This window comes from Hylobates moloch, unplaced genomic scaffold (genome assembly GCF_009828535.3).
Source record: "Hylobates moloch isolate HMO894 unplaced genomic scaffold, HMol_V3 SCAFFOLD_1, whole genome shotgun sequence".
Taxonomy (NCBI): Eukaryota; Metazoa; Chordata; class Mammalia; order Primates; family Hylobatidae; genus Hylobates; species Hylobates moloch.
Window position 1 is genome coordinate 218,869,612 of NW_026652276.1, and position 16,325 is coordinate 218,885,936.

The following is a 16,325-nucleotide window of genomic DNA, read 5'->3' on the forward strand; positions in this document are numbered from 1 at the left end:
ACATTTTCCTGTCTTCTCTGAGCCCTCCAAACTGTTTCAACCTCTGCCTGTTACCCAGTTCCAAAGTTGCTTCCACATTTTCAGGTATCTTTTCAGCAGCACCCCACTCCTGGTACAAATTTACTGTATTAGCCTGTTTTCATGCTGCTGATAAAGACATACCCGAGGCCGGGCGCGGTGGCTCATGCTTGTAATCCCAGCACTTTGGGAGGCCGAGGCGGGCGGATCACGAGGTCGGGAGATCGAGACCACAGTGAAACCCCGTCTCTACTAAAAAATACAAAAAAAAAAATTAGCCGGGCGTGGTGGCGGGCGCCTGTAGTCCCAGCTACTCGGAGAGGCTGAGGCAGGAGAATGGCATGAACCCAGGAGGCGGAGCTTGCAGTGAGCCGAGATTGCGCCACTGCACTCCAGCCTGGGCGACAGAGCGAGACTCCGTCTCAAAAAAAAAAAAAAAGACATACCCGAGACTGGGTAATTTACAGAAGAAAGAGGTTTATTAGACTTACAGTTCCCCATGGCTGGGGAGACCTCACAATCATGGTGAAGTCAAGGAGGAACAAATCACGTCTTACGTGGACGGCAGCAGGCAAAGAGATGGCTTGTGCAGGGAAACTCACCCTGACAAAACCATCAGATCTCATGAGACTTATTCACTATCATGAGATCATCAGGGGAAAGATGCATCCTCACACTTCAATTACCTCCCACTGGGTCCCTCCTACAACACATGGGAATTATGACAGTACAATTCAAGATGAGATTTGGGTGGGGACACAAAGCCAAACCATATCACAACCCATGCTTGGAATAAAGACAGGAACCAGAGCATCAGGAATTGTCCTACCAGGGCACTGCCAGTGGATATGAGCAAATTGGCAATCCCTTTGACAATCCTTTAAGAGTCCAAGTCCAAGAGAGTCTGGTCATCCAAGCTCAAGTCATACACTTGCCCTAAGGTGCTATCAGGGTGGTGAGAGGAAGCCCCCCTACAACAGCTTCCAAAGGCCTCATTGGTTACCATGGTGGAGAGCCAGGCACCTTGATGTACAGCCCCCCAAGGCTACACACAAGAGGACAAAGGTCATTCCTAAAAGGAAAAACAGGGTTTTGGATGCATATAGGAATATAGCGCAGAATAATGCTTAAGTGCACTAGACAGGGGGTTCTCAAATTCAAACCCTGGCTCCACCGTTGGCTGATGGTGAGGCCCTGACATATTATTTCATTATCCTGTGCCTCAGTTTCCTTTTCTGTAAAGCTATGTATAGTAAAAGCATCTACCTTATAAAGTTGTGATAAGAATTAACTGAAACCATATATGTAAAGCACTTCACAGTTCTTGGCAAGTAGGACCTCATATTAATGTTGAAGGTATATCATCAAGCACCTCCCAGATACGCTTTTTCTGAGAGACTCTTAGGATCTTGCACTTCTATGGGTTTTAGGCCAGGCCAGGAAGTCAATGTTTTAGATCTCTCCTCCCCAGCCTTTCTTGTCTTGATTTCACCATCTATATATTGGGTTCGTATAACACAGGTGCTTTTGCTAAAGCTGTTTTGAGTCATTGTAAAAGTGCATGATGAAACATATACAAGAGACATTAATTGTTCGAGAGATGCTAAAACCAACCATACTAATGAACCCAGCACCGCAGTGGGAATAACCATTCACCATTTGTGAATTCATCCGTGTATTACTTCTTCTGAGTCTGAATTTTAGTTCCTGGAAAAGGTACTTTGCCTTAAATGGAAGGGCAACTTACTGGAAATTAAAGACAAGCTTCCAAGCATACCAGCTGCTCCTGGAAAGGGGCATTTTCTCTCAAATATCTTGAGTAGTGAAATGGTGAGGAGCAGTATTATGCAGCACACTCTTAGAAAACAACAAAGTTTGCTCCCTTAACAACTCCATGAAGCAATTCTCTGAAGAAAATACATTTGTATAGATACACATAAGTTCCACAATAGTTTGGCAAATTACAACAGAGATGGCAGAAATGCCTTAAAAGGCAGGGCCAAGGGCTTCCAGGCTTCCACACACAGATCAATCCACCTACAAAATTAATAGTGATAGTGCAATCAAAAAATATAGCACCTGACAGCTTTATATATTGACATCGCCCCTTCACACACATACCCATTGGGACATTAAGTATACGTCCTCCTCTGCACTCAGATCCTTCTGATAAACTGAGCTCCATGAATTATGCTTGTCTTGTACCGTATTTTCTATCTTCATTTTGAAGAGCTTTCAGCTGCCAGCAAAAGCTCAATACAATGAAATCCTGGCACCATCCAACCCCTTGGCTGCAACAACAAAATTTTGTTCTATACCATATTATTTCAATACCCTTAGAATTCTAAATTACCCAGAGTATTCCATTGAGATGGTACTGGTGAATGTCAAATATAGCCTCAAAACGTACCTGTTTGTCAGCAGTATTTTCTGGAGACTTCCAAATCCTTCAAACTGCGGGTAGCCTGAACCTGCTGCCCCTGTGAACCGCGTGTGGCTCACGGAAGTCTGGTTATTAGGTAATCAGCTATACTGAATTTTCTCCATATGTTCAACAAATATGTTGAGGTGGCTATTTCTTCCCCTAAAAATCACTGAGCCACAGAAGCATATGCTTTCTGGAGACCTGAAGTGCAATTGCTATAAAAATGAAATACTATTCTTGGAATACCTATGCCATTACTTGAACTGGGTCTCCTTTACAATGAAATGGCTGCTGCTTAGCAACTAATGCAAAGAAAGAGCCTGACTCTATCTCTACCTTTTTTTTTTCCTTTTTCCCCAGTAAGAGGAGTGTTAAACATATACCATCACACTTGCAGCTTCATGTTTTCATGTGTACAGGAAGGGTAATGACAATGGCAATGAGGTCATCCTCGTCGTCAATGCAATATGGATTTAGAATGCCAGCTAGTGATTGATTCCAACTTTGTCCATTGTGATTAACCAGTGAGATTAATTCAAGTAAGTAAAATTAATGAGAGGGAAATGGTGCTATCTTTCCATAGATTCATGTGTGGAAACAGCATCCTGCAGTGAAAAGAGTATGAGACTTCAGATCCGAAAACCAACCTGAACCTGGCAATGTCCCTTATGGCACGTGGCCTTGGGAAAGTTGCTTAGCTACTGTGACTGTTTCCTTAAATGTACAATGGCTATGAAAACAATACGGGGTTGCCTAAGATTGTTTTGTGAGTAAAGTTAGATTAATTATGTGAAAGGAGTTTATAAATGGTAAGCTGTGAAAGCACCACACACATTTTTATTATTATTAAGGACCTAAATTTAGTCAGTATAACAGTTTAAGAAATCTCCAGAAATTTGTCTTTAAAAAAAATCCCTTAGACTTTGTTATAAGTAATTCAATGCTGGCTCATAGAAAGCTTCTGTTTTAATCTTTAAATAGCTTGGGCACTTATTTTTGAAGTAGAGGTTTATTTTCCTAAGAAATTCTGAAAGTTTTCTTCAAATGAGAAAGAATGACTCAGGTTTTCAAAATGTTCCTTTGGAACTTTCTAGGTGTTTCTAACTGCACTCGTGAACATACTTATGAATTCTGAAAGATGTTGTTATGGAAAAACTCATATTGCAAAGACTTGCAGCTCAAACAGGTCCTCGAGCTAAAGGTAAAAGATTAGACTCTTCTAAGAATATCTTTTGTAAAAATCAAATGGGGCTGACTACGCCATTTCAGACATGTAAAGTGCACAGAAGTTAACCCTAGCTTCTTCACTGGACCCCAATCCATGGTACCATCACCTTCCTTCAAGTTCCACTGTGATTACAACAAATCACAAGGTCTTGTACTGTAGAATTTAAAAGGAGCAGTACCAGTCTATAATCCCTGCAATCATTTCTTGGCCCCAGGAAACTGGATTTATTCCCGTCTTGTGCAATGGAAAATTCATATAGTTTTTACAAAAAAACACCATGGAAAGCTCAATCTTGGCCTCCCTACAATTGACAGTAGCACATGATTATTCACAGAGCTAAGTTTTATGCTTAGACATAAAAAGAATGTTCATCCACTCAGCCAATCAACCTTTGTCAAGGCCTTTCTCTATGTCTTGTGTGAGGTCTGGCTGGGCCCATGAAGATGAAACACATGGGTCTCTCTCCTCAAGACAGTTCGGTCTAATAAACCACTAGATTGTGAAAATATGGCTATTTGCACACAGAGAGGGTAATGGGAAAGGGTGAAAAGAGGACAAGAAAAGCTGCAATCGGGAAGTAATAAGCAATATGCAAATATGGGCACAGATCTTAACTCTGCCACTCAGCTATGTGACTTGCAGGCAAGCTGCTTAAACTCTAAGCCTCAATGTCCTTCTCTGTAAAATGGAAATAATAATAGTCCCTACTTAATTGACAGTCCAGTGAAATCCCAAATGTAAAATATTTAGCAGCTCTTGACACAGTGTAAGCATTTGGCAAAATCAGTAACTTATAATGATTAATATTCATAGGTAGGGAGGTAAGTTAATCATTGCAGTCAGTATTCGAACCAAGAAAAGCTTTTTCCTTCTCTGAGCTGCACTTACAAAAAGCTTGGAAGTGCATGGATTGCCTTTGCTGCCTCTGGGAATGGCCTTCAGAGGCCACTGGGAAGGACAAGAGGAGTGATGTCTGTGGCTTCCTGGGATACTGTGAGAAAAGGCAGGGTGGGCTGGTGTTTATGTCCTCCCAAAAGTCACATGTTGAAATTATCACCCCCAATGTGATGGTTCTAGAAGGTGGGGCCACTGGGGGTGATTCAGTCACGAGGGTGGGGCGCTAATGAATGGGATGAGTGCCCCTCTAGAAAGAGGCCCCCAGGAGCCTCACTACCTCCACCCTGTGAGGACACCATGAGAAGAGAGCTGTCTGCAGCCCCAAAGAGGGTCCTCCCCAGAACCTGACCATGTTGGTGCCCTGATCTCAGACTTCCAACCTCCAGAACGATGAGAAAGAAATGTCTGTTGTTTAGAAGCCGCCCAGTCTATGGGACTTTTTTACAGCAGCCCAAGCTGATGAAGACGGCCATGAAAACCAAGGCACCCCGAGGTTGTGCGCTGTCAGGGAAGCCCATGCTTGGCGGCTTCCTATGTAACTTCAGATGCTGAGGACGGTGCTTCAATTGCAGAGGAAAAGAAACATGCCACACCTTAGTCTTTGCATTGAGAGGGGGCCAATTTAAAAGGGAGAAACTTTTTTTTTTTTTTAGATGGAGTCTCACTCTGTCGCCAGGCTGGAGTGCAGTGGCTTGATCTCGGCTCACTGCAACCTCTGCCTCCCGGGTTCAAGCAATTCCCCTGCCTCAGCCTCCCAAGTAGCTGGGACTACAAGTGTGCACCACCATGGTCACCCAGCTAATTTTTCTCGTATTTTAGTAAAGACGGGGTTTCGCCATGTTGGCCAGGATGGTCTTGATCTCCTGACCTTGTGATCTGCCCGCCTCAGTCTCCCAAAGTGCTGAGATTACAGGCTCTTCCTTCAAAACTCTTAAAGAGAATGCTTTCAGTCTGAAAGAGATCATCTCAAACTCTGACACATCCATAAGGACAATGATGAGATCTCAGGCCTTTCAGCCTGAGGAATGTTCCAGAAGTTTGTCTCTAAATGATACATGGAGCCCTTTCTGACCGCTTCCACATAAGCTTATGTAAAGCTCTTTTTATCTTTCAACAAATTGCTTTCAAGTTTTTTTTTAAAAAAAAGCAAAAATGTATTTTCCTTACAAGCCTGACATCTTTCTCATGTACAAAGGAATGACACATTTTTAAAATGTACTTTGGTCCTTTCAAGGAATCTATTTTCTGGCTATTTCCTGAAAGACTACATGATACACAAAAGCAGTCCAACTGTCTTATCTTTGCCTTTTTTAAGGGAAAAAAAAATGAATTCACCTCCTCAACATTCATTTCACAGTCCTGAGCAGTTTTATTTGTCCAACAAATATTTAATAACCATCTACATCTTTTAAAATATATTCTGCTGTTTGGCCTGGTTCAAATAACTGATGGAACATCCCAGAAGGCTGCACCTTCCATTTCTGAAATAATCCAGGGCAGGTAGCATCTGCGAAGCTTCTTTCTGTGATTGCCAGGGCATGCCAGCCGGCCATTGTCTGTATGTACAAAGCAGACATCATCAAGACAGGCCAGAAGAGAAATAACCTCTGTCCTGGAATCACAGGGGACAACTCTATTTCTAGTACCTCGGTCTTTATCAGCTTATCCATTCCTGACACTGTGAAGCTCTGAGACCCCTCTCACCCAACCCTCCACGGCTGGCTTCCTGCTCTCAGATGACCAGCTGGGAGTTTGGGTTGCTGCTACCTGATTCCTCTGCACACTGACTGTGTCTGTCTCCTCCGACCTCTGCCTTCTGTCTGCTCCAATTTCCAAAGCACTAAGAAGCAGCTTTCTCCCCTTCACATCCCCTCGTAACAATGAGTTGTGTTTTAATAAGTTATGAAAGCAAAAGCACATATTCTATACTTTAAAGAATGCCAAAACCTGTCAGTTAAATTTCTTAAGTCTATGTCTATCTCATTTTCATATTACCTGAATAATTTTATCACCAGCTGCTGACATTTGATGATGTTCTGTATTTTGAAGAATAATATACAAATCTGTTCCTTAACTGGACTTAAGTATAGATAATACCACTTTAACAAACACACATATAGCATGTACTTTGTGACTCATTTAAATGTCAAATAATTCTACAGGATGAGTACTACTATCATTACCGTTTTTGTAGATAGGGAAATTAAGACACAGAGAGGTTAAGTAATTTGTGCAGGCACACAGCAGGCAGAGGTGGAGCTTTGGACCCAGGTAGCAGGGCTCTTCACCACTACTCTCCTCTACCGCTCAAGTAATTGAAAGTTAAGAAAAATGAAATTTAATTGTGGTTTAAATCTTACTGTTTTGAATGTTGTTCCCAACATCAAACAAAAGCCAGGCTATAAATATTACAGCTTAAACCAGAATTGGTTCTTTTATCAGAACATTATTTATGAGTCTGGAAATCTAAAGGCAAATTTCCATTTCAGCAAAACTCAGGTTGGATGCAAGAATGACAGAAGCCCCTTTTAGAAAGCTGTTGCCTTTAAAAAAAAAAAAAATGCTGTTTGCTTTATTTCAAAGGCTCACAAAACTCAGGGCTGGAAGGAAAGAATATTAACATTCATATGCAAAGATCTTTCTTCCCACCTCTACCCAATCACAGCCCCCTCCTTCAGCTAATACGCACACACAAGATGATTTAATTTTCTCTAAAGTAACCCAAGCAGTGCTCATCCCTCCTCTCCCTAAACACTGTGGGTGTCAGGACACTCGTGAGCCATTCTTCAAGTGCTCTGTATGGTACATGAATAAAAAGTAGCTGGTGCTTTTCTGAAGATTTTATTAAGTGGGTTAAAAACAAAGCAAAAGCTTAGAGTCACTAAGCGGACTAATGCATTCTTCCTAAAATAACTTTTTCACCAAAGTCAATCAGACGAGCTGGAAGGAAAGAGGGAGTGAAGTAATACAGAACAGAGGTGGCTGGAGTGACCTCCGGCTGGCTGGACAATGGTCAGGACTCCAGGAATGCTGGGTAGCCCTTTTTCTGCATTTTTACATTTTAATCACTGAAGGAAAAGTCAACAGAAATTTCCCTGAGGAGAAAATCAATGCTGCCCCTTGGAAAGGGATGAGACAGACAGAAAGAGAACCGGAGAGCTAATTAGTGCTACTCAGAAGGCAAATTAAGGCCTTTTCTTTGACAAGCTGCAAATAGCTGGTTAAGTAAGAGTTTCTGCCACCCCTCTCCAGCCTCCAACAGCTGCCTAAATGGCTGATGCAGGTACGCAAACAGGAAGCTGTAAACAGTAACACAGTCCTGGGCTGCTGGACAAAGTGTAAATAAGAAAAAGGCAGAGGTTCCTTTAGTAGAAAAGAAACTCGCAATTGAGATGAACCAAGAATGAATAACAGTAGTAATTTATTTTAAAATGCCAATGAAATGTATTTATTCAATAAATACTTATCCAACACCTACCAAGCAAGAAGAATCAGAGTCATCGATTCAAATGATCAGGTGCAAGTTCTGTCTTCAAAGGAGCTAACAACTTAGTTTGGGGAATGGTAATAAGTACACAAGTTAACTCTGTGCAGGACACTATGCCATGTCCTTTAAATAAAGTAACTCATTTAATCTTCCTAACAAACCTGTAAGTTAGGTATTACTACTATCTCATTTTAGAAACACATTGGCTGAGCCTCCAAAGAGTTACATAGCTTGTCTGAGATTAGCAGAAAGATGCCAAGTTCAAACCCTAGTCTAAGTCCCAGACCAGAAAATGACACTTCAGTCCTAACGAAGTTATTTGAAAGTGCCATGTGAGGACAGGGGAGGACCAGCCACCCATCACCCCAAGTGGACGCTTTTGAGCTCATGCCAATCGAGGAGTTTTCCTGGTGAACAAGCCAGCAATGAGTTGTGGAAGCATTATGGGCAAACAGACTTAGCTTGGTATTTTTATTTCTCCAATTATCTGCACTGTTTGTTGTGCCTCGAAATAGGTTTCAGTCAGTTCCAACAGTTAGAAATTAGCCCATTTTTATAGGTATTTTGAGCAAATTAAATTTTAATGAAGAAAAGTTTTATGGCTTAGATTTCATTTTACTTCTGACCTTTCTTTCAAAGTTATCCACTGTAAGAAAAGCTCACATGCCATCATTTATTTGCAGTAACTACTGTCCCAATACTACAGTTACAGGGCCTTAGGAAAAAGAATTAGTCTCCACAGGATCAGTGTTACCAATGCATACTCATGGAAGAAAGCAAATGTCACAGCCCAATGTGTAGGCAATAATTCTTCCAGATGCTTCTGGTCTCACAGTGCACTCAACTTCAAGGATACCTTGAGGTTGTGTAGGGAACACGTTCTCAGATCCCAGGCCAGACGAACATACGGGGTGTAGACAGCCTGGGCTCTCACTGGGAACCCTCATTTCCTCAGATTAGAAAGTGCAGTGTTGGAAAGAGCTAGCTCTAATCTAATTTAATTTGGCCCCATGAGGCAATGCTATTGTTTGTTGCCACAGCAGAATTGAACACCAGCAAAGACCTCTCTTCAACTTCCCTATCCCTGGATTCCACAGGACCCAATAGTGTCAATCTCCCAGGTAAAAATCAAGCCTCTAAAAGATCACTTAGAGCAGAATAAGTACTCTGGACAGTGGTTGAATTGAAATCTTGCCCAGTGTGTATCCTGAGGAAGTAACAGTCAGTACGTAATTACTGAGAAAGGAATTAAATTAGAACCAAGATCTTAATCTGATCCTAAAGCCTTTAAAAATCTAACAGATGTGCAAAACACGGATAAAAACAAAATAAAATGGATTTACAAAACAGGATGCTACATACTGATATTCAGGAGAAGAAAAGTTCCCCCATACACTATTGATTACAATGCAAGGAAGACCAATATCCATTTTATCCTACGTGGCTTCCGACTCCTCAAATATCTTTCTTGTAATAACACAACCTTACTTTGTGGGACAAAACACACACAAAAATTACATTCTAATCATCAACCTATAAAGAATAATAGATCATTTTTTTACATGGTTGCCCAAACTAAGGCGTTTAATACTCCTTGCTCCTGTTTCTATCTCATACCAAAAACTTCCTTTAAGAAAGGTTTAGTATTACCAGCATGGCTTATGAGTAGAGAAACTAAATCATAGGCATCAACATCTCATAAGTAATCGTCTGCCCAGACCTACTGACAAGCAAAATTGTACTTTATCACTCATTCTGTGCTGCCCAAAGAGGTACCGATGGGCCAGCTCTTCATTGGACCTACGTTCGCCTACACAACCCTGTGTAAATTTTTTTTAAAGGCATATAAACCTCTAACATGGATATCTTCATAGCAGGTGCATGTAGGTGGTTTTGTTCTCAGAAGCAAAACTGCTATATTTGCAATCATGAATTTATATTCATTTATATTTCTGAGATAGTAGAAGAGTTCCCTAAAATTATATAGGCAAAGGGCCACAATCCAAAAAAAGGTATGCAATAATATATAATAATAATAATATGTAATGACCTGTCGTGTATTACAGATGAGGGGGAAGATAACTCACACTGCGCACACGCATGCACAACACACATATGCACACATGGAGAGAGAGCTCAAACCTAAAATAAACGTTTAGGGAAGCAGCGGGATGCGGTCTAAAGAGAAAGTCCTTTGGAGTCATCTGTGTTTTAAATGCTGCCTCCTGCCCAAGCTCTATGCCTCAAGTTCATTTTCAATAAAATGGAAATAGTCATAGTCACATCACAGGACTGTCACGAAGATTAATTAAGACAGAATATACAATAAGGCTTAGCCCAGTGCCTGTTGCATAGAAGACAGTAAACATCAGCTACCTTCTCCTTCCCCTCCCTTATCTGTTTCTGAAGTCTTTTTTTTATTGTACTGACTTATATGGGAATTCTTAAGCAGTTTAAAAAAAAACAGTTCCTACACATTATATAGTCATTTACACATATGTATCTGTTGCAGCACCATAATTTGCAAAGAAAAACGAAGTAGTAATTTTAAAAGAAAAGTACCAGCTCACTGGCACTGCCTTTTCAAACCTTCAGCTTTACAGTCGACAGAGACTATTTGCTCTAGGGGTGCAGATTCTGAAATAAAGGAAAAAATTCTCATGGGAAAAATGGTTCTCAAAAAAAGCCAACAAAGAATAGATAATGAGGGGAAATCTAGAGTATAGAAAGGAGTTTATTTTACTTAACAAAGTAAAAGTCAAGCAAAATGAATAATCTGCCTCCAGAAATGGTTATTTAAAGGCTTTTTGTAAAGGGCTCTGGTTCCTAAAAAGACAGGAGTCACTGCATATGCCCACCCACTCCTCATTTATTTTTAAACCCTAGCTTATATGTTCCTTAGCAACAGAAGGAGCAGATGAGACCCCCCTACACACACACACACACACACACACACACACACACACACACACCCTCTCTCCCAAAGCCCCCTTCTTTTTGCCTGTCAAGTTTCATTCCAAAAATATCCATGTTCTTCAAAAGATATTTTTTGCCTACCTGCAAATCTCCACTCCTCCACCTCAAATGATCCCCCTTACACAAGCAGCCATGCTCCATACCCTAACTGAGTCCTTTCACTCAGACTCCATTCTGTGAGGTCTTCCTGCCTCCTCTCCATAAGCTCCCACCAGACACTGTCCTCAGGTGCCCCCAGAAGGGAGGTGGTGTGGTCCTCACCGAGGAGCCGACCCTTAGCTCCTGACCAACCTGCTCTTTTTTTACACAGCCTTCATCCATCCCACAGTAAAACAGCCAGCCCAGCTGCAGGAGTCCAGCACCAATGGCTGCCATGATGAGTGGGCAGGCCATTCACCATGACTCCAAAACAAATAAGCAACAGTGATCAAAATGGAGACACTTTCCTGTCACCCAGGGGCAAACATGCTCAGATGGAAGCACCTCCTTTTCACCATCTTTCCTCTGACTTTGAGACTCACTGGCCTGGTTTGGATGGGGAGGGTTTATGAGTTCAAAGAGAAATTGTTTAGTCTTGGGGGCAAAATAGGGTGGCAATCCCCATATATTAGTCTGCATAAACATCGCCTGAGGAGCATGTTAAAAATTCTCACCCACAGACAGTTTGATTCTGTAAGTCTAGAGTGGTGAGCACTTTTAACCAGCCACCTGAGGTGACACTGATGCAGGAATTGGAGACTGTAAAGCCTTATTTAAAAGGAAATGATGTTCATGAAGTAGAATCCACCTCTATGTAAGGATTGCAAAGCAGACGCAATGTTATTATTCTTCTATAGAATCATGCTGCGTCTATGTCCATGTCTATGCTTGTGTGTGTACACACTTACACGTGCATGTGTGAGCATGCAACTCAGAAAGCCAAAACCCCACACAACATACATTTTGAAAAACGAGGCTCAGAGAATGACCCCCGCCAAGAGGCAAGCTGAAATGATTTCCCTTGCAAACTCTGGCTTTGTCTTCCTACCCAGTGAGGACTCTGATGAATACCAATAAGCCAGGAGCAGCCTACACTGTGCTTCATGTAATCACCACCCCCTTCCAACTCACAGCTCCTAAATTAGGCTGAATGTAGTCCCTGTTCCCCCAGGGGACAGACAGGCCATCATAACTAGGAAGTAGAACTGCCAGTCAGTTCTACCTCCCTAGAGCTACCCCCTCCCCACCATCTATTTTGAGAAACCAAAGTATAAAAAGAAAGATCCATTTGGACCTGATCTGTGTGAGTAACTAAGAGAACAGCTCAGGTGGGGAACTCCCTCAGCGCAGCGAACAAAATGCATGCGAGGAACGCAGAAGCAGCAACCTCACCAGGAAGGCGTTTTAGGAGTTAGCAGAAGTCAACACTTAGACACAGAGCACATGCCCTAGTGACTGTGGCCTCCAGGCCAGGCGATGTCTGTGGGGATCCCAATGATTCACACACCTGCCCCCATAAATAAAACACACCCTCCCAAACCCACACACCTCTGTCATCTGCGTTTGCTTACATAACAGCACATGGTGTGACAGGCTTAATACTTTCTACGGGTTTTGGGAAGGGAACACTAACTCAGAAAGAGTAGGGTTATAAGAATGTTTTCACTGACCCCTTTTCCAGAAACCCTCTGAGCTCCAGCAAGTGTACATCTTTGTAAGCCTATGCTTGCATATCACCTCGACCTTTAACATCGACAAGCAGTAGGGTTAGTATCAACAACTCTTCAAACCTGTCAATATCTTTATTCTTGCCTGCGGAAGGGAGTGGGGAGAGAGACCTTAATAAATCCTAATTCCTCGTTGTTGGATTCTAATACAATGTGGAGGTATCTTTTATCCTAATTTAAAGGCCATTGATCCCACACTGTCCTTGTCTTACACATACACTCATCCTCAGGTGCAAATATGGCCCCAACTCTCACCTTCACCCCTAGCTTGCCAGCGGGCTCCCCACATCCTCCTCCAGCCAGGAGAGAGGCAAGGAGCACGCAGGCATGGAACCCCCATAACCAATGGCGCATCTACAGACATAAACCCACTCTTCCTTCATGGGGGATTTCGAGGCAGGTCCAACTTCCATAAGGTTTTCTCTCCAGTATAGTGCTATCCTTTTCTGCCTGTCGGAGTGATCTCAGCTGTCAAGTTAGTGCCAAAGGTTCATCCAGCGAAATCTGGAAGGTGGGGGAAGGGTGGTTGAAGATGACACCTGCTTAGGGGCAACTTTGACGACTTCTCTTAAGAAAACTAAGCGTCACTGAGTCTGCAACCCTTTCTCTCTCTCTCTCTCTCTCTTTCACACACACACACACACACACACACACACACACACACACAAACCCACACACAGAGAGACAAAATTTCTGTTGTTCTGACCTTAGGGACCCAGTGCTTCTCTCCTGCCACAGGGGAAAGCAGGCGTTGCTGCCCTCCAGCCTGGAATGATAGGATGGGGAGAAGACAGACATCCCCGGGAGGAGAGGGGGAAAGGGGGAAGGAGAGGCGTGGAAATAGAGAGGTGCCCAACTCCGCGGAAGCGCCCCTTGCTGGGGGAAGAGTGGGTCTCCCGCCGCGGCGCACCTGTCTCGGCTGCCGGCTCCCCGCGCCTACCTGTACGAGACCTGCTTCCGGAAAGTTAAGTTCCTCAGCTTCTCCTCCAGCGCCTCGTCCTTCTCCTTCTGGCCGGCGGCCGCGGGCTCGTCCAGGGCAGCGGCCCCCGCCGCCGCGGCTGCCCCTGCGCCCCGCGGGTCCGCGCCGCCCTCGGCGCCCAGGCAGCAGCTCCCGGCGCCGCTTCCGCTGCTGCTGCTGCCGCCCGTCGCCGCTTTCTCCTCTCCCGCCGAGGAGCTGGGGTTCATGGCGCCCGCTCCGGCTGCCGCGGAGGGAGCGCAGGCGGCGCGGCTGCAGAGGCCGGGCGGGCTGGCGGCGCTGGCGGCGGCGGCGGCGGCTGCAGGAGCGCGGGCAGGTCCGCGCGCCGCTGGCAGGGGCAGCAAATGGCAGCCCCTTCCCGCAGCATCCATCCGCGGCTGCACCGCACCGGGGCATTGTGGGAAACTCCGCTCACTCCCCCGCCCCGGCCAATCAGAGGCCGCCGCTCCCCGCCTCCCGCGCCCTCCCGCTCCGGCCCGCGCCCTCCAGCCCCGCTGGCCTCTTCCTAAATCCCGAGCGAAAGCCCAAGCTGAACCTAAACTCTGCCCGGAGGCGACGGGCTGCAGCGGAGGGGGAGGGAGAGGAGGACAGGCTGCGCCCCCGGGCTGGGGACGCCAGGGCAGGGACAGCGAGCATCCGTAAGGAGAGCGTCCGGGGAACTCGAGTGGCCGCGCCCTGGGTCCTGCACCGCTAGGCTGGGACCAGGACCGGCGGGCGCCAACCTTGGTCCTGAGCCCAGCTGCCGACGCTGGGTCAGCACCCTCTCCACCGCCGCCCTCCAGTGAGCAGACCTGGGGCCAGGCAGCAGACCCTGGGCGCGGGAAGGTAGCGGGAGCTGCATTTAGGGGAGGCGGGAGGTAGCAGGAGCGCCGCCGGTAGGAACCTTGGAGTGAATTCGTCTGCGGGTGCCAAGTCGAAGCGCCGACCTCCTGTCTCAGGACTGGGGCCGGGACCCCTGCGTCCCCGAACTGCGTCCCCGCCTTGCTCCTCGCCCGGTGCCTTCCTTAGGCGCAGCAGACCCTCGCTAAACAGCGGTTAATTCGATGGAATCGCATCACAGGGCCCTCGGTGAAGCAGAAAGGCGGAGGAAATCCAGGGGGCAGAAGTGAGGGCCGGAGCGCCTGGCGCCGCTGCGTTGTTCGGATAAGGAGAAGAGGCATCCCGGAAGGGGCTTCAAACCACTTAGGACGGACTGCTGAAACGAATCCAAGCTTTTGGTGTCTGCAGAATTTAACTGTCTGCCTCAACCCCAGTTTTTGTTTCTAAGATTATCGAAAACTGTGCGGTTTGAGTGATGTGCTACAAAGTGTTTAAAACAGATTGTTTCCCAAATTAGGGGTTTCCACACAAGAAATCGCTGCTGTCGGCAAACACAGGAACTATCTGTGGTTAAGACAAGGTGGTGTTCGTAACCAAACTATAAACCTACGTGTACGTGGTGGTAAGAGAACCAGACCAATGAACAGTTTCAGGTTGGCGTGGTGTGCCCGTGAACAAAGAATTGTAATACTGGCAAAAATCTAAATTGCTTTCTTTCCCTTTATTTTCTCATCACTAAAATTAGGAAAATGAACAGATATGTCAAATCTTTTCTAACACCCATGTTCTGTAATTCTCCTCGTATGTACCTTATAATAAGACAAAGGTAAAGACATTTCCGTGTGCAGCGAGGAAAAGTATTAATAAAAATTAAAACAGCTAGCAAGTACGAAGCCCTCCTTTTTATACGGTAAGTGCTGTATAAGCACTTACCTCATCCACCTCTATGTTTTCACAGCACCTCTCAAGGGTTTGGACGCGTGCGAGTGCGAGTACAAACTGGCAAAGCCAGGAGTCAAGCTAGGCTGCTCAGTGGCCTTTGTGCTTCACCCCGGTTTAATGCACCCGTCTTCAGAAGGGACATCGTGTATTAGGTGCTTCAACACAAGATCCATGAATATCTCGTACATCCCTAAAATCAAGCAAATGTCATCTGAACCCAATTACTGAGACAGCCCCCTCACTACTCCCACTTACTTTCAGCCGTATCTTCCCCAATCCAATCTCAAGTGTGGGCCCCAAGATACTTCTGCTTTTTCACGCCTCCACTTAAAAATCTTTTGATGTCATATTGCCATTAGGGTAAAGTTCAAACAACTCAACTGATTTTGAGGGCTACATTGGTGGGTGGTGGAGTACTGCCCACTTTCCCTTCATACTGTCATGACAGTGAGGTTCTGAACTGTTCTTTGTGCAAACCCCACACGCTCTCTGCTCTCTCCATTCCCATTTTTGCACGTGTGAGTCTGCTGTCCCCTCTTCTTTGCTTCTCCTATTCCTAAGATTTGCCAAGCCAACTACTCTACACCTCCATCGGATTTTAGTTTACATGTCTCTCCCCATGTTTCTCCCCACTAGAAGCCTCCATTGATGATCCCTTGCTAGACTGTGATGGACGTACCTCCCATAGCTCCCATTGCACCATTGTACTAAACTTGGACCACTGCAACTGTCATGTGTCTATTTATCCCACATGTATATAAAGGCTATATGTTATCACTATATCTTCAGTAATAATAAACAGGTAACATAATTGCATAAGTGTGTATATCATAGACCATCATGAAGTGTTT

General features: G+C 44.8%; 1 protein-coding gene across 3 annotated transcripts in view; it reads right to left on the bottom strand.

Moving 5' to 3' along the window:
* DGKI (diacylglycerol kinase iota) overlaps positions 1-14,084 on the bottom strand; it is a 475,885-nt gene extending 461,801 nt beyond the window's left edge. For all 3 annotated transcript variants that reach the window (XM_032761874.2, XM_058427069.1, XM_058427074.1), the window contains exon 1: positions 13,678-14,084. In XM_032761874.2, the coding sequence (XP_032617765.1) occupies positions 13,678-14,084 (407 nt within the window). The remainder of the gene's footprint in view (positions 1-13,677) is intronic.
* Positions 14,085-16,325: the final 2,241 nt, after the last annotated feature.